The sequence below is a fragment of the Microplitis mediator genome, chromosome 2 (assembly GCF_029852145.1).
Source record: "Microplitis mediator isolate UGA2020A chromosome 2, iyMicMedi2.1, whole genome shotgun sequence".
Taxonomy (NCBI): Eukaryota; Metazoa; Arthropoda; class Insecta; order Hymenoptera; family Braconidae; genus Microplitis; species Microplitis mediator.
This window is the reverse complement of record NC_079970.1, coordinates 24,342,701-24,365,306: the sequence shown is the minus strand read 5'-3', so window position 1 is coordinate 24,365,306 and position 22,606 is coordinate 24,342,701. Positions and strand designations below refer to the sequence as shown.

The 22,606-nt window shown below is 29.5% G+C and overlaps 2 protein-coding genes across 8 annotated transcripts in view; one reads left to right on the top strand and one right to left on the bottom strand.

The window, feature by feature from the left end:
• Positions 1-5,569, top strand: part of LOC130663606 (dihydropyrimidinase) — a 22,090-nt gene extending 16,521 nt beyond the window's left edge. For 2 of the 3 annotated variants that reach the window (XM_057462917.1, XM_057462916.1), the window contains exons 7-11: positions 89-425; positions 499-654; positions 724-1,003; positions 1,091-1,166; positions 5,151-5,569. In XM_057462917.1, the coding sequence (XP_057318900.1) occupies positions 89-425; positions 499-654; positions 724-1,003; positions 1,091-1,166; positions 5,151-5,175 (874 nt within the window). In that variant the 3' untranslated portion in view covers positions 5,176-5,569. Of the gene's footprint in view, positions 1-88; positions 426-498; positions 655-723; positions 1,004-1,090; positions 2,174-5,150 lie in introns of those variants that run through there. The other variant, XM_057462919.1, reaches the window with a different exon arrangement.
• LOC130663604 (epidermal growth factor receptor kinase substrate 8-like protein 2) lies at positions 2,910-22,606 on the bottom strand. 5 transcript variants are annotated; one of them, XM_057462911.1, is made up of 11 exons: positions 22,465-22,606; positions 12,752-12,807; positions 11,000-11,232; positions 10,589-10,925; positions 9,310-10,517; positions 9,005-9,122; positions 6,581-6,619; positions 6,352-6,504; positions 5,388-5,556; positions 5,170-5,305; positions 2,910-5,092 (listed from the first exon to the last, which is right to left on the bottom strand). In XM_057462911.1, exons 2-11 carry the CDS (start codon positions 12,795-12,797, stop codon positions 5,009-5,011), a joined length of 2,523 nt encoding a protein of 840 aa, XP_057318894.1. In that variant the 5' UTR covers positions 12,798-12,807; positions 22,465-22,606; the 3' UTR covers positions 2,910-5,008. The 5 variants fall into 5 exon arrangements, with proteins under 5 accessions (XP_057318894.1, XP_057318895.1, XP_057318896.1 ...); XM_057462912.1 differs by lacking the exon at positions 22,465-22,606 and adding an exon at positions 22,257-22,392; XM_057462913.1 differs by lacking the exon at positions 22,465-22,606 and adding an exon at positions 21,497-21,579.

Genomic DNA, 22,606 nt, shown 5'->3' with positions numbered 1-22,606 from the left:
CCAGTAATTAATTATTTATTTCTTCATGACTATGTATCTTTTATTGTACAAGTACAATATACATATATAATCTCGATATTAAATGTAGGGACGGACTGCAGTGTACCGGAAGTGACAACTGCACTTTCAACGCCGACCAGAAGGCCCTTGGCAAGGATGACTTCTCGAAGATACCCAACGGCGTCAACGGAGTCGAAGATCGAATGTCCATCGTCTGGGACAAGGGTGTGCATGCCGGTATCATGGATCCCACGAGATTCGTCGCGGTCACGAGTACAAATGCCGCTAAAATATTTAATTTGTATCCGCGAAAGGGAGTAATCGCTCTGGGCTCGGATGCTGATATCGTAATTTGGGATCCAACTCGCAAGCGCGTTATTTCTGCGGATACTCATGTCCAAGCGGTTGATTTTAATATTTTTGAGGTAAATCTCTCTATTAATTTATTAAATTTTATTCCTACTAATTACTAATGGAATTGCGATTTTTCTTTCCTAGGGAATGGAAGTTACTGGAGTTCCAGAGTACGTTATTGTCAGCGGAAGAGTTTGTGTTGATGAGTGTGACCTTAAAGCTGTTCACGGTTACGGAAGATTTGTTGAGACGCCGCTTAATCCCCCATATGTTTACGACATGATTGATGAGCGCGAAAAGGTGAATAGTATTTAATTAAATAATTTTTTTTTAACAAATGGATTTAACTGAAGAGTTTTATTTGCGTAGATACCAAGAGGAGTAGCAAGAAGTGCCGCAGACGCTAAAAAACACGCCGACGAAGACGCGGCCCGCGTAAAAGCCCGCGAAGCCGCGAAAGTTGCAGCTGCTGCGCGCATGCAGCCGAATCAGACCAACGGGACCCATGAAGTTATTCGCAACAAACCTAAATTACGAGAAATTTCTTGCACTCCAACACTTCCCGAGTCTGCTGTTGTCACTCCTTCAGCTAGGGGACCACGTCTAGAAGGACAGAGGAATCTCCAGGACTCTACATTTTCTATCAGTGGTAATTTATATTTTCTATTCATAAATATTTATGCCAGGAAAATTTTTTAAATCCAACGACCATTGAGATAAATAAATTTTTTTACAGAGGATACTGATGAAGCACGACGTGCCTGCATTCGCGTAAATAATCCACCAGGTGGTCGTAGCGCCGGAGGATTCTGGTAAATTAAAATAAAAAAAACTCAGCTAAAGGGTATGCTTATGCGCGGGTACTTTATTTCGATAAAAAAAAACTATCGGACAGAAATTTAAAAATAAAATAAACTGACGCAGGATAATAATAATAATTATCCTTAAATTAATCGGGGCTTTTTATTTTTTGCTAATCACCAAATACTAATAATTAAGTTGTCAAATAAATTGACTTTCTGATTATCGGTAAAAATAAAAACTCGCATAATTATTATTATGATATTAATAATAAATAATCAGGCTTAACTAATTATTTATAAGTTACGACCAAACATTTTAAACTCATATGTATTTACGCATAATATCACTCATAAAAAATAATTTATCAGTAGATTTTTATTATTATTTAGTTTTATTTATTAACACTCATATATTTAATATACGAAATAAATTTACAAGAGGCTAATACGTAATTTAAACTACTAGTAGTTTTTGAATTTAATTTGTTGAAGAAATTATAAAATTAATAACAATTTTATTTGTAACGATTGGTTAATTAATTAATAAATTAATTGATGATTATTAGTTTTATTAATTAACAGGTTGGGTATGTTTATAAAAATATATATTGTGTGAGTTTTGAATGTTGTGTATGTCGATTTACCGAGCACTGCGTCGAAGCTTTGACCACATATTTGATAAATTAATATTTCAAAATAAATAATTAAAAGCTTTTGCGTTCAGTTAAAATTGTTGGAACGAACGCACAATAAAATGAAATTTCTTTTATTATTATCATTAAATTTAAATGTTATATATATTTTAATTGATCTCTACAATAATAAAAGTTATCAGCAAAGTCATTAAATGTTGCAGTGACTTATTATTTTCATGTTTATTAAATTTATTAATTGATTATATTAATAATTTATTTTATTGTTGATATTTTATCCTCTTATATTATTAAATATATTATATATACGCGAAAGTATAAACAGTTCAATCTGCGAATTAATTTATAAGGAGACTTTTTAATAAATAAAATAAAATATCAAGAATAATTGAATATTTAACGTGAAATTTTGATTGGATTTTTGAAAAAATTTTAATTACGCGGGAATAAATATTATTTTGTTTCGATGTTTTATTTTAAGTATTTAATAATAAATATATAATAATTAGAGCTAGGATTTTTGCTTTGATTCAAAAATAACAATTAATAATTGAAGTCAAATTTCTTATTACGGCGGAAATATCGGTCGTATAAAAAAATTTTTGAAACAAAAGTTGTAGGAAATTTAATTTTATGAAAAAAATCTATCCTATAATTTTTTTATAGAACTAATAGGAAAGCCGCAATGTCAAGATTAAGATTTTCATAATTATCAAAAATTTGAACCGTTCATTATGAATCTTAATTTTGGAATTGCGGTGAAAATATTAGTCGTATAAAAAAATTTTTCAAGTAAAAGTTGTTCAAAATTAAATTTCCTAAAAAAAGTCTCTCTTATAATTTTTTCTTGGGACCAATATTTTCACCGTAATTTCAAAATCAAGATTTTCATAATTATCAAAAATTTGAACCGTTCATTATGAATCTCAATTTTGGAATTACGGTGAAAGTATTGGTCGTATGAAAAAATCATAAGAGACACTTTGTTTCGAAAATTAAATTTCCTACAACTTTTGTCTCAAAACTTTTTCTAAAAGACCAATATTTTCGCCGTAATACCAAACATTCTAATCATTCATTCAAAATTAAGGCAAAAATCTTGTCCCTAATAATAATAAATGATAATCAAAGATGTTCATACGTCATATGGATTTAAGATAAGTAGATTTCTCTGCACTGATATCAGGATTTAAAATAATTGTAATTAAATATTTAAAAAAAAATAAATAAAAAAGCAGCCAAGAATTTTTACCATCGACATATCGGTGTTCAATTGACAGTTTGGTATTAAATAAATAAATAGTTATCGTGCAGAGTTCAAATCTACTTGATTATTTATATTTCCTGCATCTCGGATAATTATTTTATTCGAGTGCAGTCACTGTGGGTATTTTACTCCAAATATATATCACGAACCTTAAATGTATTAAACCAAAACAATAATAATAAATAAAATAATAATAGTAATAAGAAGAAGGCAACTAAAGTAGTATAGAAAAAAAACTTTTCTACTGACTCGCAATCGCATTTTAAATTTATTTACATTTGGTAAATTTTTTACGGATAATTTGATATAAAGTGAAACTCGCGTAGAGAACAAATGGTGCCTGATTGAATTTTGGTTGGCAATTAAATTGAATTTATTGTACTTTAAAATTAATTGAGGTCTACGTGCATACCATGAAATTTTAAAAGGAAAGGAGAATGCTGAGGGTGAAAAGTGTTTACTTAAAAGGTGGCTTACGCTGAGTAATTATTTGGTTACATATATTATATGACATTTGACATTAACAAAAATATACATTATTAATTAATTACTAATTAATATATTTATATATTATTAACAGTTGAATCTATATATTTAACGATACAACTTTAGAGTACATTTATTTATATCTGTTATAAATGTATGTGATTGCTTTTAATAAATATATTAACATACAATAAAATAATAATAACAATAATAATTATATGAGTAATTACTGCATGAGTTTATTTATTTAATATTATGACTAACCAGCAAATTAATTATTCAATTATTCATTAATTGACAGCAGTCTTATATCTACTTATCAAAATTATTTTTTTAAAAATTTTAAACCGAGTCAAAATATTTCCCAGAGCTCTTATTGGTTCATTTCCCACTAGTTTTGACGCCGGTTATAATTACACTCAAAATATCAGTTTTTTGTAACAATTATCGATTATTAATCATAATTAATTATCTATGAATTAATCACAGGCCGATTTAAAAATATTAAGACATTTTTATTGATACTTAAGGCCATTCTCAGACAGTGCTCTCCACTTTTTAAAAATTTTCAATGACTTTCAATGACAACTGTCATAAGCGTACCAAATTTTTATCAATTAATTAAAAAAAAATTAAAGCATTAATTGAAAAAAGAACAACGTAGAATTAATTTTGCCGATATATAGATTTTTAAAAAAATTATTTACATTTGATACCAATTAGGAGTTGAACAAAATTCGTTAAATAAATTTCAGTGAAATCGTCATGTCAATTTTATAATTCGAATTTTTAAATTTTGGCGGCTAAAATTTATTCAACGAATATCGTTTAACTCTCAATTGATATCAATTGTAAGTAATTTTTTAAAAATTCGAAATTACGACTACGTTGTCCTTTTTTCAATTAATGCTTTAATTTTTTTTTAATTAATTGATAAAAATTTGGTACGCTTATGACAGTTGTCATTGAAAGTCATTGAAAATTTTTAAAAAGTGGGGGGCACTGGCTAAGAATGCCCTTAAGTAAAAAAAATTTTTGTTCATAATGAATTTAGGTCTGAAGTTCATGACGAAACTCAGAACGTGACACAAATATGACTTTCATCATAAATTTACTCCAACTTTTCGTCTAGTAAATCAGTACCAATTATAAAATTAATTAATTACGTCTTTGAAATGGACTTGGGATGACTTCGATAGAATTTTGTCATATTTATCGATTGAAAAATTAATTTAGTGAATGAACTTCGGATCACTTGGATTTAAATTTTACTGTCATAATTTTGACGTAATTGAAGTTGATGATAAAAATTCATGATGAAAGTCATATTTGTGTCACGATCTGAGTTTCGAGATGAAATTTATATTTAAATTCATTATGAACAATAATTTTTCTACACGGGTTATATTTATTTTCATTGAGCAAAAAATTTTCAAGGTTTGTTATCAACCTTCAATATGAGTTTCCTCGACTTTCTTCCTCGCTTTCTCGAGTATTTGTTTCAATTCATGTGTTCTTGCTGTGTGATACTAAAAGAATAATTTTTTTTTATCGATTATTAATAATAATAATGATAATTTTTTACAGGAACTCCGGAGGTACTTACGCCTGAAGCATTTCTCGAAAGAGTTAACTGCCCGTCTAATCTTCTTCCGTCAACTAGACCACAGTACTGTTCCAATTGTCTTTTTGTGAGACTAAATAATTCAGAGCCAGTCATTCCTTTTAATTGTTTACATATTCTGATGAATTTGAATATTTTAATTAATATACATATGAGTAATTACTATCAATAATTAATAATAAAAACTTTACAGTGCTTACTTATCAGAAAAACCTTTAGCAGACAGCCAGTTTTGAACTTCGCTTGGCGTCGATTGCTGGTCAATAAATATTTCCGGTGTCTTAACAACTTCAAGGTGTTTTTTTTTATCCCGAAATAGAGTTAATACATATTTTAATTCTTTGTGCATTTGATTTTTACTAGACGATTCTATAAAAAATTATAAATAAATCTTACTGTCAGATTTGATTAAGGGGGATAGCCACTGTGAAATTTCAAAAAAAAAATTTTTTTTTTTTATTAAATCAAAGTGTATATGTTCAAAAATATGTATCTAAAGTTTTATATGAAAATTCCGAGTATTTTTCAAGTTATAGTCATTTTTGTGACAGCGCGTCAACTGACCGCTGCATCGACTAAAAACTTTAAACGCGTTTTTCTCGAAACTACTTTTTTTGAACTGGTGGCATCTGTAATTTGCATAAATATGAACCGATTCGCAACTTTTTTTTGCCGTATTCGTCTATTCAGTAGCTAAAGTTTCACGTAGGGGATTTTGAAAATTTTGATTTTTAAGATTTTTTAGGGCTGTTTGAATCCAAAAAAATGAGAAAAAATAACGAAAAAATTTTTAATATGTCGCCATTTTTTTTCAAATCCAAATTTTCAAAATCCCCTATGTGCAACGATAACCACATGCATACAGATTACAACGCCGTTTGGTTTTTTTGTTTCTGATAATCCGTTTTTGAGTTAGAGATGAAACCGTGGTGGGGGAAATTTTTTTGTTGCTCCACAAAAATCCTTATAACTTTGTAACAACATGATATTTTTTAATGAAAATTTAGGAGAATTATCTTCAATGTATACTTTAGAAAACAAAAAAAACCCGATCCCCAAATTCCTTTATTATTCCAGTCAAAAAAATTCCCGAAAATCACCTATTTTTCGATCCTCACAGTGGCTATCCCCCTTAATTGGCTACTAATTAATTTTTTTAATTACCTTCATTCAAAGAAGAATTACTTTTCAAAGTACTGCTTCTACTTGAATCAACAGAATTGACTTCCGATGGAGCTGAAGGAATAGGTAACGGAGGCGGAGGAGGAACCGTTGGCTGATTTTTAAAAATATTTTTATCTTCTTTACTCGACTCATCTAAAAATGAAAAATATTAATCAGTAGTACAAAGAATAAATATAAATAATATGAAAAATTATAATTCAATGCGTACCTTTGCTGACAATAAATTTTATACAGGAAGCGAAAAAAGCTGTGAAGCTCAAAAAATATAATTACGATTTATAAAAACAATGACAGTAAAAACATCAAGGACACAAATTTCCCAAAGCTCATAGAGACAAAAGCAGACAGTTGATATATATATTTGATTACATTTATTGAAATTAATTAATTAAAAAACATATATGATTTACATAAATTACAATACAGAAATACTGGACGGATAACAAAATCCTTATCCCATTGACAAAGTTGTTTATATTTATTTAAATAAATATCTCAACTATTTATTTATTCAAATAAATATTCAAAATTTATTTTTCACTCCCAATTACTTACAGGAAATTACGAAACAAGACTTTCAAATATTTTTTAGTAATTAAAGTCTTTAAGAGATTCATTATTTCACAATTACAAATTCGTTTGAATCCACAGTTCGACGGTCCCACGGTGTCGAGATTTTTTTTTAATTATAATGGAAGACGTGACATACAAATATATGAATTTTTGATCATTATATCGATTCTCATTTAAGAATAATACCAAATACAAAAGCACATTTAATTTTGCAGACAAATACATCCCACATAGACAATACAGAGACAAGACACTTATGTATAATTATAATAATTAATATTAAATGCGTTTAATAAAATAAAATAATTATTAAACGCTGATTATAAATATTTTAATAATACGCAAGAGATTTCAGTTCATTTACGATATTACTAAAATATTAAGACATAAATTCACTTATGGTGGCCACAGATTTTTGAGATTTAAATTCCCTGACTTTTCCAGGTATTCCAGTCAAACAATTCAAAAATTCCCTGACTATGTGTAGTAATATTAAATCATTGGAAATATTTATTTAATTTAAAATAAAATGCTAAGTCAGTTTAATCTATAATTAATCATTGTTGTTAAATGAAACTTTTTTTCATTATTTGTCAATGTTCATTGTGTTTTTTTTTTTATTTATTAAATGAATAATTTTTTGTTTTTGATTTGAAATCCATCCCGAGTCGAAATATTAGACGTAATTTGAACGTTTTTAACGTTTTGAAAGTAATTTGAACGATTTTTTTGTATTTTGGTTCATAAAAAATTTCATAAAACATTTCATGAGTTATGATTTTATTGTGATCACAATTTTCATAACCTTGATATTATAATATATGAAAAGATATACATATTTAGTGTTAAAGATAGAAGTATGAAACTGAAAAAAATTTTTTTTCAAAATACGAATTCTTTATTTAAGAGCCAGAAAAGCGGACGACAAAATTTTAGGGAATTGACGTGATTATAATCCAGGAGTACAAAATCGATGAAAAAAATTTTTTGGTATATGCTTATGTTTTCTTATTGGAAGTATAAATGAGTTTTAGTTTTATGATAAATATATTTTCAATTTATGATACTCCAATCTACGTTTAAAACGTTCAATTTACGTCTAATATTTCGACTCGGGATGTTTTTATATAACTCTATAATAAAATATAAATAAATTTTTCATTTTCACTAGAATAAATTTCATAAATAAGAATATTTCATAGAATATTAATAAAGTATTAATGAAGTACGCGAATAATAAATATAGTGAAACTTATTAGTTCATTACTTATGTATACATTTAATGTTTTTAGTTTTTTAATTGCGATTGGTTTCTACTAAGACTTTTTTTTTCTAACAGCCTTGATAATTATAACTGCTTCATTTTTTCGCTATTGGAATCAATTTCTACTAATTTTTTTCAAGATGGTTTTACAACCGCATTCGCGCCGCGTCACTTTTTGAACAGTTTCGACAGAAAACTAAATTTGTCGGATTTTTTCAGTCAAAAGAAAGAAAGTGAAAATTTTTCCAGCTCTGTGACGAAATTCCCTGAAATTTCCCTGACTTTTCCAGTATATTTATAATTCCCTGACATTTCCAGGTTTTCCATAAATGTGGCCACCATGAATTCACTGATTGTTAATTAATTATTTTAAAATAATAAAAGTTTCAATTAAAATAATCATGTAAAACTAAATTTGGTTAGTTGATTGATAAATACCACTTACGAAATTATAATCAATTATTACTTTAATTAATAAAAATTAATTCAAAAATAATTATATTTATAATTATAATATATATTTATATATATTCAATTTTTGATAATTCTCTAAGCTTAATATTATCGGCTGTGAAAATTTCCGAGGCTCACTAAAAATTTTAGTAACAGAAAACTAAAGAGCCGCGGAATTTTCTCCCACTCAGATATTTATCTTTAAATATTTTTCTAAGTACAAGAATTACTTAAGTAAAATAATCTTACTGACAGTAAGATCGTACATTTCGAATAGCCTATTTATTTGAATTGATAAATTTATTTAGTTTTAAAAAAAGGCTTAAAAATATCGGAATTCACCTTTCTTACCCAGCCGTTCTTTGCGCACCCAGTCAGCGGGTGCCGGTGGTGGAATTGTGTGGGGTCTGTGAGTCGCTTCCGGTCCAGGACTAGTACTAGTGCCTTCTATCTCTGAGTCCTGAAATTTTAAATAGTCACTCAATTAAAATAACTAAATAAATAACGATAATTAATCGCGACTCGAATTATTTTCTTCGAGTATAAATTAATAATTTAAATGCCAAGTAAATGTCAAGCTAAACAATGATCTTTGACATTCTATTGATCACTTATATTTAAATTTATTTATTTAAATAATCACTGACCTCGTAGTTGTAACCGTGCCCTTGTCTCTGGTATCTCGTGGTGTACAACGGGTTGTTAAAAACATCGTTATCACCGGCATGGTTTTGATTGTGGGGGGCGACAATGGTGTGAGGAACATGAGCGACCACTCCCCGGGAATTTCTGGCCTTCCACCAATTCCTGCTGTCATCGAGAATCTCCAAGTACTCTCCTCTTACAACTGTCAATTCTTTGTCATTATTTGCCGTACGGGGATAAGTTACTTGCACAATTTTAGCATTCTTGGCCAATAAGTCATCAAGCCAAGCCTCCTGAGCCCGATCAATCGCTGGAGTTCCCCGCGGTCCGCGCTCGATTGAGTCCACGGAAATGTCACTGTGCGCACGTGTCTGATCCACTCTCTCTCGGTCTTCTCTGCTGTATAACTCCGAGCCTGGCCCGTAATTTCTGTCAAAGTAATCGTTACCGCGCTCCTCGCGGCTCTCGTACTCCAAGTAGTCGCTGCTGTAGTGCGACTCCTCGACATCTCTGTGGTTGTAGTAATTATCCGCCTGCTGCTCGGGAATTTCGTCGCGTTTTTGTTTGTCGGCATTGAGCAGCGAGGCCAGATGATCGTGATCGCGATCCTCGGGGATGGGGTACTCTGGTGACCAACCGTCCATGAAGATCGGGTGGTAAGGCGGCACATGACCTTTCCACTGGTCACGTGGGACCAACCAAGTGTCGCCAAGGGAATGCCAGAGTTCGGTTTCCTTGCTGGTCACGCAGTTTATCAGCAAATTGACGGCTTCGCGCGTCAGCAGCGGTGACACAACTTTGCTTGGTAGGTTTGTGTCGTAATTAGTGTCATGCGACGCATCAACAATTAATGCCAGTGGGGTAAATAGAAAGTGGACGAGTTCAGGTGCATTTGGATCATGAATATGAGCTTTTAGTTTAGCCAATAAATTAAATGACAGCTTGAATTTTTGGAATATGTCAATAAATTCAATTTCCGGCGGTGGCTTTGCTCTCATCGTTAGCATACCGTCTCCTAAATTTCGCTTCTTACTCTTACGATTCCGACGTCTTCTTTCTAATTCACGAGATGCCGCTGCCGCGTGCTGCAACCGCGCGATAAATTTCTCTATATCATCAAAACAATGATTGAGTATTGTCACGTCACGTTCATATTTTTCCGAAGATGTCGATGACACCTCATCATTATTTTCCTCACGATCATTTGGACCTTCGATAAAAATATTAAATATTTATTTTCATCATACATTTATTTATTAGATGATAATTTTAAAAATTTACCATTGGCATTAAATGCTGAGACCTGCTCACGAACATTGACACCATTGAGAGGTGGCTCTGGTGGCGGGAGTGCCGGTGGAGGTGGTATCTGTCCTCTGGGACCACGTGGTGACCCTCCGGGTACTAACTTTCCCATTTGCAGCATCTTCAAGTCTTCAACCAGGTCCTGAGCGGATATACTTTGGCACTGGAAGATATGCATCTCTGCCCGCTGACCAGAACCACTGTCATCTCCAACAGTGAAGACCAGTATGTTGTTGTACATCTCCATCGGATCGCGAGATGTGAAGGCCGTCGGTTCTTGTATCAATGCGGCTGGAAATCGTTCCATGACCGCCTACGAGCAATTAATCATCTAATTAAGTAAATAGTTAAAATTAATTAATGGTATTTTATAAATTAAATAAATACCCCAGTTTCATTATCCATAATTAGAACCCAATTACGCTCGAGACGTAACTGCATTTTTTGACTCCATATTCCATTGCTCTTTTCTAGCTGAAGAAGACGACGCATACCGTCAGCCGGGTAGACAATTCCCGTGTCTTTAGTGACTGTGAAAGTGGCCAAGTGCTCCATCATGTAGGTCGGCTCGGTTCCGCCGCTGCGGCTTCCAGATGAATTCGATGGTCCACTCGGCACATCTTAATAAATAAATACATTAACATTTTTTTTTTTTTATTGCTCATCATTAAATGAGAGAAAATATTCACAATTTAATTACACGGAAAAAATGAACTATATAAATTGAGAATGACAAGTAATATAATGACAAAGTGATCAGTAAATACCATCATTCTAAATAGTAATTTTGTCATTTATGATTAAAACGTGGGTAATGGTCTATAATCGGGACTCCACCTGTTTATATCAAGCAAAAATCAAAATATAGACAAACTGCTTTGGAACAAATTTCATTCTCTAGCATTTGTCGGCGGATTGAAGATATAATTGCTCCTTTAGGTGTTATTTGAGCCTTAATAAGTTATAAGTGTATAATTATAATATTATAAGTGTATGTTAAAGTATTGAAATAACAGAAATATGCCAATTTTCACTATACAAGAGTTTAAAAAATCTTTGTAGCTCTTAGTTAGACCTTTCTATCGCCACCGTCCATCTTACGGTATTAATAAAATTAATTATTTATATTTACACGGAAAAAAAAAATTAGTAAATATTATTGAGATTCTCGTCAATAGCGCGCCTAGACCGAATCTCAGTAAATTTTACTGAGTAGAATGTAAGAAATTAATAACAGATGCATTTTTTTGACAAGTGTCTTGTAGTTTTTTAAGGTTTAAGTCGTAATTTTAAATAGTCAAGCAGTATATTTAAACAGTTAACTGTTAATTATAGCAGTTTAAACATTAAAATCATAATTTTACTGATTGAAACGACATTAATTATTGAACATAACATCAATAATTAGAAGTTCAGCTACAATTATTGTCAATCATTTTTTTCCGTGTATTAGAAAATTTTCATGATTTTATGTTATTTTTATCAATTTTGTACACTCTGATTGCAAGGCTCGGATAGATATCTAGTGTTAAAGACAAAAGCACATACACAGAAAAAAAGGATTTCTTGGCGCAAAAAATTTTTTCTTGTTCTAAGAAAATTTTTGTATTATAAAGTGAAAACAAAACTTTTCTTGGGGTAAGAAAAAATTTTCTCGGAACAAGAAAAAAATTTTTTAGGCGAGAAAAAAATTATTGAGCCAAGAAAAATTTTTGTCTTCGATTCATAATACAAAATATTTCTTGGGCCAAGAAATTCTTTTTTTCTGTGTACAGAAAATTTAATCCGCCATGTAGCTGAACACGTGGAAAAAGTTTAATTATAGATATTTAAGGTGTAAGCACTTGGAACTTTGAAAAATATGTGGAGCCCCACTTCTAGACCATTACCAAAATGTGAATAATTACAGGATAAGTATGAAAATTTATTGTCTATGCAAAAAAATTAATATTTGAACTTTAAAAACCGTAACATACTTAGAAAATACACGACACGTATTATAAAATTTACTATTTGAATGTTAAAATTCCCCATATTGACAACCGGCTCCGGGTTATAATTTCAAACGCTAATTTTTAAAGTTTATTTATTTCCGTGTATTTAACGAGCTTTTAAAATTAATTGTTAATTATTAATTACCTTTGGAATAGGGCGAAGAGCTGTGGCCACTGTTGTAGTACGGCATTTTTGTTTATCTGAAAAATAAATAATAAAAAGGATTTCAAAATTATGACATTTGTATGCGCAAGAACGGAGTAATTGTTTATTTATTTATTTATTTTTTTTCAGTCAAGAGTATACTGTTCTATAAGCAAGTACAGTAGTCACTTGATGTCCGGCTGTTCTTGCCCATCAAGACATGTCGCATCCGGTTAATGTAAGTAAGAACATCAATGTAACCAAGTCATCGGGCGGCAACTCCGTACTTGGTGACAGGAAAGCTAAACTACTTAATGTTGAAATGAAATTCCAATCGGCCTAATTTGCACCTTGTGTTTAAAAAATACTCTATAATGTCATATATTACCTCCTTTTACAGATATTTTATTATTGTTGTTAAAACTTTTTGCTTCTTATTTCTTACATTCTCCGTGATGTTATTTTTCAATGACTTTATTTACAAATTTGACTTGTGACGTTTTAGGTGACGTTTAAAAATAAAAAATTAAACATTGGAATAAAAAAAGGTGACTTTTAGTTAGTAGTGGCAATTTGTAGTTGGAAAAAATAATTTAACATGATGGAGAATTTATTGTCAACGAAATTAGTCGATCACGTAAAACTTTCTCGTCGTGGAATCATGGGCCAGTCGAGCCGAGTCGATTGATCATCCACTAAGTCAAGTGAAACTTAATATCTCCGTGGAGATTTTTTACTCATACGTACATACATTCATTCATATGTATGTCGGTACATACATTTATTATGTATGTTATGCAGTTATATAGTTATGAGACAGATTTTGCAGAATGGATTCTCTCCCAGCAAGAGCTTTTGGAAGATACTTTATCTCGATACCGTGATCAAAATAAGAATAAAACTTAAATGAATAAGAGTCGCATGAGGACTGCATGAGACGGGCAACGAACTGCAGGATAACGGCATTTGCCCATGTCGAGAAATCTTATTCCATTTTAAAATAACACATTTTTCATTCATTATTTTTAAAATATATTTATCTTAAAGTATTTTTCATTTTCTACCCTATGATTTGCCCAGCAATTATTAAATGTAAAATATAAAAATAGCCGAGTGCATTCAAGGACTTGGAAATGTCTAGTTGACTCTTAAATGTCACTGAAATATGTCTGAAATCCATCTAAGGAAGTTTCACTTACTCCATTCCTCTCATAGAGGATTATAATAAGAGAACGCTCATACTCGTGCTCATACTCAATGAAAGTCTATCGCTGATTGCTTCAGCACTTGGGCAACCGAAAAATATACAATTAAAATTTTTTAGAATATACACAGTAAAGAACGAATCGTCAAAGTGTAAAAAAAAGCGTATGGTAAAATTCTGTGGGTTGAATTTTTAACACTTTTGTGTGTCGATTTAACACACGGTATTTATCTTGTTTGAACTGTCGCAATCGATTGATTTTTTACACACAAAAATGTTATTTTATTTGAAAGTAACACTTTTTATATGTTACTGTCAAATTAACACACAAAATATATGAAAAATAATCTCGACCATCACAAAAGAATTTTTGTAAAATTTTTACTTTTAACATGTGCGTATGTAACTTTTTTAAACACTCACAACATGTTAAAATAACACGATCCTGAAATTAGCAGACAATTAAAAATTTTGGAATTTTTTTTTGGATAATTAAATTTGGAGAAAAAAAAAAACTAAGAATATGCACATGTAGAAAATTTAAAAGACTACAAGTGTAATTTTTTTAAATATTTTTTTTTTCATAATTTATCGTTTTTTAAAAAATCAAAAAATTATTAGACGTCGGCTAATTTACGATCCTGAAGTTAACAGACCATAAAAAATTTTTGGATTTTTTTTAAACAGTTAAATTTGAAGAAAAAAAAACTAAAAATATGCACATGTAGAAAGTTTAAAAGACTACAAGTGCAATTTTTCAAAATATTTTTTTTCCCATAATTTATCGTTTTTTAAAAAATCAAAAAATCATTAGACGTCAGCTAATTTCAGTATCATTAAAATAACACGTAAATAAGTGTAAAACATTCGTTTTACACACGATATGTGTTGATTTTTACGGATCCTTTTTTACTGTGTAGCGGCTTCAGCGCTGAGAAAATTTAAATGGCACATAAAAAATAATTGGACTGAAGACATGTAAATTGTTTTAATAGTATAATTGTATTTTCACTAGTCTATTTGTAACGCAGGAAATAAAAGACACACGAATGACACAGTTACTCTATTATATTGTCTCTAAACGTTATATAATTGTCGTGACAATTGAATCCGATGTCACTGTTCAATAATTTCATCATTCAGCGGCTCTGTCAGTCACTTTCTCTTCATTTCCGCTCAATTTTGTTTATTATTTTAAATAAATAAATTATTAAAGATCATTATTATTATCGATTGATTAATTGTTGCCATATTTTGCGCTAAAGTGTGCAATAGTTGAGAAGTATGTTAAATATATAGACGACCTTTTCAAATGCTACCAGCGTAGGCTTTAAATGACATTACATATATCAGTGTATAAAATCCATATATTTTGTTATAATATACTACATATAGCATGTCCCAATGAATGAGTAACAGGCGATACATCACTTTTACATTACGCCTATATAGTTCACACGTTTCGCACAAAACAAAATTTATAAATACAATGAAAACCTCGGGTATATAATTTAAACTCGACACAAGCAATTTGTGGTTTGGCTTACTCACGTTCTTGTCACTTTACCTGCCGCGGTATGGCTCAGTGACTTGATTTTGTGTTTCAAAATAAAATTGTTACTTATTTTTTTCTTTGTGAAGAAAAAAGCTAAAAATTTTTTTTGTTTAATGAACATCCTACACTAGTACAATAGTTATTTCAATAGCTGAGGGACTCGTGACGTTAAATCATCATCATACCTTATGTGAAAACATCTTACATGATTCATCATACATCAACATGTACATTTTAAATTAAAAATTATTCATTACATGTCTTGGGTACATAACGATCTTATAATGAGCTGCTTCATTTTTCTTTCTATTTATTATTATTATTATTATTATTATTATTATTATTGATTATTGCACAGTATTAATTATAATTATAAATAGAAATATTTTTTAATACGAAAGAAAAAAAATAATATATAATAATAATTTAAATGAAATATTGCGTGTAATGATGGAAAACGCTATTTGTTTTAAAATATTAAAAACTTTCTAATATTCACGTGAGATAACAAATGTTAAGTAATGTTAATTTTTATTTTCTCTAAACGTCAATATAAAGAAGTATGCGCGTATTATTGTTTCGCAATAAATATTGTATATACACAGTAAAAAAAGATCCGTCAAAATCAACACATATCGTGTGTAAAACGAGAGTTTAACACTTATTTATGTGTTATTTTAATGATACTGAAATTAGCCGACGTCTAATGATTTTTTGATTTTTTAAAAAACGATAAATTATGAAAAAAAAAAATATTTAAAAAAATTTCACTTGTAGTCTTTTAAATTTTCTACATGTGCATATTTTTAGTTTTTTTTTTTCTTCAAATTTAATTGTTTAAAAAAAAATCCAAAAATTTTTTATGGTCTGTTAACTTCAGGATCGTAAATTAGCCATGATACTGAATTTGGCCGACGTCTAATAATTTTTGGATTTTTTTTAAGCGAGAAATTAAAAAAAAAAAAATATTTAAAAAAATTGCAATTATAGTTTTTTAAATTTTCTACATGTGCATATTTTTAGTTTTTTTTTTCTTCAAATTTAATTGTTAAAAGAAAATCCAAAAGTTTTTAATCGTCTGCTAACTTCAGGATCGTAATTAGCCGACGTCTAATAATTTTTTGATTTTTTAAAAAACGATAAATTATGAAAAAAGAAAATATTAAAAAAAATTGCACTTGTAGTCTTTTAAATTTTCTACATGTGCATATTTCTAGTTTTTTTTTCTTCAAATTTGATTATTCAAAAAAAAATTCAAAAATTTTTAATTGTCTGGTAACTTCAGGATCGTGTTATTTTAACATGTCGTGAGTGTTAAAAAAAGTTAAATACGCACATATTAAAAGTAAAAATTTTCCAATAATTCTTTTGTGATGGCCGACATTATTTTTAAGATATTTTGTATATTGTTTTGACAGTAACATATAAAAAGTGTTACTTTCAAATAAAATAACATTTTTGTGTGTAAAAAATCAATCGATTGCGACAGTTCATACAAGATAAATACTGTGTGTTAAATTGACACACAAAAGTGTTAAAAATTAAACACAGAATTTTAACATCCGCTTTTTTTACACTTTGACGATTCGTTTTTTAGTATTTTCAAAATAAAATGTATAGATAAAAAATTAGTTACATTTAGTAGGTACTATGTAACTCATATTCTTAACATTCTTCAATTACGTGCGGACTTTCGAACGCAAAATCATCGCCGATACGATCGCTGACCCATAACAGTATGTGGCACACCTACTAACTATTATTACTATTATACTTGAGAACTTAAACTTAACGCTAAAACATTTAACAAGAGTATCTGAATATCTGAATCATGGGTACAGATATACGTAATATGTATTTATTGACGTATGTATTCCCCAAGGCAATAATTTTAATTCATTTTAGATTAAACGTGAGTAAACGCTAAAAGCTTAACCGATTAGATCGTTGTAAGATGATAAGTGGTATTTAACCAACGGGTCTAGTAGTTGATAATAACAATAATGATAATGATAATTAAATACTGCTGGGTATTTGACGAGTTTATCGAAAGTTAATATTTGCTGATGGAACATTTTTATAAAAAATTTACTCGGTAGTATTTTACGACTTGATGATAAGTATCGTCTAATCCGCGATCTTGAGCGATAAAACGCGGGGTTAAGAATTAGATTTAGGTTTGACAGTAACCTTGAGGTTCGCGTTCAAGGCTAAGTCGGTGTCCAAGAAACATCTTCCGGGTAAAGAAAGTTGGACATCGGGTTGTAATCTATGTATGTATAGACTGATTTTCCTCAAGTATTGTAGGTACAAGTAAGTGTATTACGGACATACACTGAGAACTTGGGAACCCCATAGCTATAATTAGAGGAGAGTTACCACACTCCCAGTTCATCGACCGTTACGCCTATCCGTGCGCGCCATTCCGCATTCGATGCATCCAAGGATTTCGTTTCTTGCCTTCATATATATTAATAAATATAAATATATATGCTTGTATGCATATATTAACCATCCACGCGATACGTCAACCTGTCTTGCTATTCTTCATTAATATATTTATTTCTGTTGTTTGTTGTGATAGATCTTGCGCAACTTCGATTGAACTTATTGTTAAATATTGAGAAACAATTTTTTTTTTTTATGAAACTTTTAAATAAATTATTATTTAGAAAGTCATGTTTTCGTTTTTAAAATTAGTTATTAATTTTTTTTAATCGAGCTCCAAATTTTATTATGAAATCCTTCGAGTTTATGTGAAAAAAAATTACGGTGACGGTGATATTTATGAGTTTTTTTTTTTTATTTGAAATGTAAGGAGGATTTGAGACTTGTAAATAGTGTGTAAGATGTAATGTAAGAATATATTTATATGTGATGTAAAAACGTGGAGTATGTTGTGTATGAAGAGTGAAGAGAGCCGCGTGAAATTACTTATGAATGCTCGACTCAGACACGCCCAGATTGAGTAAAAAAAATATTAAATTATGGAATGTGTCGTGTAATACTGTCTTGTTTGTTACGTCCTTGAACGTACTCGTACCCTCAGTGAGCTTTGGAATTTAGGACACTATTATTTTATTTTAAATTATTTTATTTATTTACTCTGGCAAAAAATAAAAATTACCAAAAAAAAAAAATTATTTGCCGATTTAAAATAAAAAACTCGAGTAGCAAAAAGTCTGTGATTTAACTTTGGTAATTTTTATTTTGAATAATGTGATATCTCGAGGATCCTTGACACGATTATATTTTTATCAAAGTACCACTCCTTGATTAAAAGTTAATAAATATATAAGTAAGTAAACATTTACTTACATATTTATTTATTTTTCGATATTAATAATTTTAAAAATTGCAGGTAAGAAATTTTCAAATAATGGAATAACTTTTAACCGGATCCTTATTCAACATGTGAGTAAAAAATCTCCTGACATGAAGCTGATATTTAATATGAGGAAAAGAGAAAAGAAGTTATCGAGAAAATGAGAACAAGAGATGAGAGGAGAGAGCACGACCTCTTCTAAGGAATGCGACTGAAGTGATTCTCATCTCAACTTCAATTTTATTTATTACTTTTCATTTTTTTTTAATTTTATTTATTTATTCCTCCTGTGCTCCCATGATTAAATAACTCGTTTATTGAAATAAACGGTAATAAAAAATAAACAAATGATTATTACCTTAAATCATGTGAATTTTTATGTATAAATATAATTATCGAAACCGATTGAATAGTCTGTGCAATTAGACCGGATGCGAATGGTGAATTTAAAGCAAAACATTAATAATAAAAAATCTACCGGAACGGTAGTACGTTAGTGCAGAGAGTAAGTAGTAATAAGGGAAAAAAAGGGGACCGTAAGAAAAAAAATGCCGGTATTTTGTGTCGAACTAGCCGTATGTTACGGTACATTAAAATGATAAGCTTCGTGCGGGTAGTTGTAAAAAGAATACGTAGTATGTGATGTTGAAATGGAAATCGCATGACACGAATACGCATTTTTTTTTTTTAAATATTATGCATAAAATTTATTTTTATTTTTATATTAAATAAATTTATTTAAATTAAATGCTTATCAATAATCACAGAAGATGTTGCAGCCGTGATTTTAATCAAACTCGCGGTGCCTGAGGTGAATTATTATTAATGACGCGGAAACTCGGCATATATATATATATATCGCACCTGATTACTTGTATCTTTATGTATATTTAACATGATACATTTATTACAAACTTCATTCATTCATAATATACATTTTTTTTTAAATATGCATTCAAAAGTTTTACTACTTTTTAACAATAAGCCGCCATAAGTGCGCCGTATGATTCATAAATAGTTTAGTAATTAGTGACTCAAAAATGTATTAATGGCAAAAACGCATTAAGTCGAACCAATAGATATTGGATTTAAAAATTAAATAACAATAAAGATGATAAAGTTGAAATATTTTTAAAAATGATTAAAGTAAATTTATATCTTATCATATCACTATTCCACGAATTGTTTTTTTTTTTTAATGACTGATAAAAAATATATTATATAAATAATTAATATAAAATAAAATTATTACGGACAAAAAAAATGACGAGAGTATTAAAATAAAATAGTGATTGGCCCTGATTAAACAACTGAATTCGATCGAATTAAACAGAATTAAATTTTTAATTCTATTTAATTCAGATAAATTCTGTTAATTCGGTACCTAATTTAAAAATGAATTCTGTCTAATTCGACAGGAAAACCAGAATTTGTTTGAATTAAAATGAATTTAAATAATTCTATTCGGTTTAATTCCGATTAATTCGAATATAATTCTCCAATTTCTAGTTCTGAATCTGAATTAAAACGAATTTGAAATTTTCAAATCGGTTTTATTCTGTTTAATTCAAATTCAAATTTTCAATTCAATGGAATTCTGTTTTGCAGAATTAAAATTTTTAATTTTATTTAATTCAGATAAATTCTGTTAATTCGGTACTCAACTTAAAAGTGAATTCTGTCTAATTCGACAGGAAAACCAGAATTTGTCCAAATTAAAACGAATTTTAATAATTCTATTCGGTTTAATTCCGATTAATTCGAATATAATTCTCCAATTTCTGGTTCTGAATCTGAATTAAAACGAATTTGAAATTTTCAAATCGGTTTTATTCAGTTTAATTCAAATTCAAATTTTCAATTCAATGGAATTCTGTTTTGCAGAATTAAAATTTTTAATTCTATTTAATTCAGATAAATTCTGTTAATTCGGTACCCAACTTAAAAATGAATTCTGTCTAATTCGACAGGAAAACCAGAATTTGTCCAAATTAGAACGAATTTTAATAATTCTATTCGGTTTAATTCCGATTAATTCGAAAATAATTCCCCAATTTCTGGTTCTGAATCTGAATTAAAACGAATTTGAAATTTTTAAATCAGTTTTATTCTGTTTAATTCAAATTCAAATTTTCAACTCAGTTGAATTCTGTTTTGCAGAATTAAAATTTTTAATTCGCTCAAATTCAGTTATTAAATCAGAGAGAATAAATAATTTAATATCCACGTGAAAGGAAATATTCCCAGCTGCATCGGGTAAAATATTAAATTTATCTTGACTACTGATCAGATATATATATATAATAATTTATATTATTTAGTTGTATATATGCATCAAATGTGGTATCAAGTGTTTGCGAGAATCTCACACCTTATCGTCTACTTCTGTCAACTGAATAAGTAAACACGCGATCACATGACAATTCACTTAATACTCAATACTCGCTAATGTAATAACACAAATATTGAGTACAATAATATATAATTATAATTATCGAGCGAGTAACGAACGAGCACGTGGACGAGGTAAAATAAAAATACCACTGCCAGCAATTATTATTTTTTAATAAAAAAGTACTCATATGGTATGGAACCAAGTAAGTATATATGTTAAAGATATACCGTTAATTCGAATGGAACGTGGCAATTATGAATTCTTACCGTCACTTATAACGTTTGATATATTTAAATCCTATCACATGTCATTTAAATTAACAATAAGGATTTAAACTTCCAGCCAGCGTTCGGATTTAAATAAAAATCTTACTATGATGCAGCTGGGGTCTGACGCAGAAAAAATAATTTATCTCTTCAACACCTCAGAGCCCCTGGAGAAAACAATAAAACGATAAAATTTAAATATATATCGTCGAATAGACAGATATTTAATGCATCAGTTGGTATCTTTCTCCAGCACAAACCCGTTGTGTGTTTAATTCTTATAATAATAATATATATTTTTATATTTATATTTATATTTATACATAAACCACAACAAGAAACATCTGGCTTGGCATCTCTTTTTATTAGCTGGTAAATAATCCCATGGAGAAAGACAGCTACTCCATAGGTAATATATTAAGTATGGCCAGAGAAAATATAATCGGGAATTCACTCTCCTGCATTAACATAAATTCCAACACTTAACTTTTATTTAAGTATCGAAAATAACCGTTTTGATGATATTAGCTCGCCGATATTTAAGAGAATACTTTTAGCGTGTGAGTCTGCGATGTGTAAATATGCAACAAAAAAGTGCATGCTGAAATATGGAGAACGCCACATCAACTAAAAATCCACACATCCTGGCTTGTATCAAAGCTAACTTCCGTTTTAAATCAATTGTACGTCATTAATGAGAGAGTTGCTACATATTTTATAACAAACCGACTCGCTACTTGTCTATCCAGCTCATAAATACCTTGATAAGTGTCTGAAGATATTACAGATAACTCTTATTTACTCAGATTTTAAATTATATATTTTATTATTTGAATAATATCACGTTTTGATTCGAGATCTTTGGATCACTGGTGCTTATTTTTTTTTTTTTAATTATTTCCCGGCACTTGCACAGTACTTAGAAGAATACTCAGATTAGGACACCCACTTAATTGTTTGTTACTTACCTATATGTATATATTTACAAGACTCGCATACTTATACGCACACAAGTAGTTTTTAAAATGTATATTTTAATGTGAATAGAACTTGTGCTCAAGTCGCACTCATCCTCGACTGGAAATACCTGAGCTACTACCTGAGGTCGTC

Coding starts and splice junctions, on each gene's coding strand:
- LOC130663604 (XM_057462911.1), bottom strand. CDS start 12,797: ATGCCGTACTACAACAGTGGCCACAGCTCTTCGCCCTATTCCAAAG. Junction 10,518..10,588: donor CTCAGCATTTAATGCCAATG/GTAAATTTTTAA, acceptor TTTTTATCGAAG/GTCCAAATGATCGTGAGGAA. Junction 5,557..6,351: donor TAATTCTTCTTTGAATGAAG/GTAATTAAAAAA, acceptor AATTTTTTATAG/AATCGTCTAGTAAAAATCAA.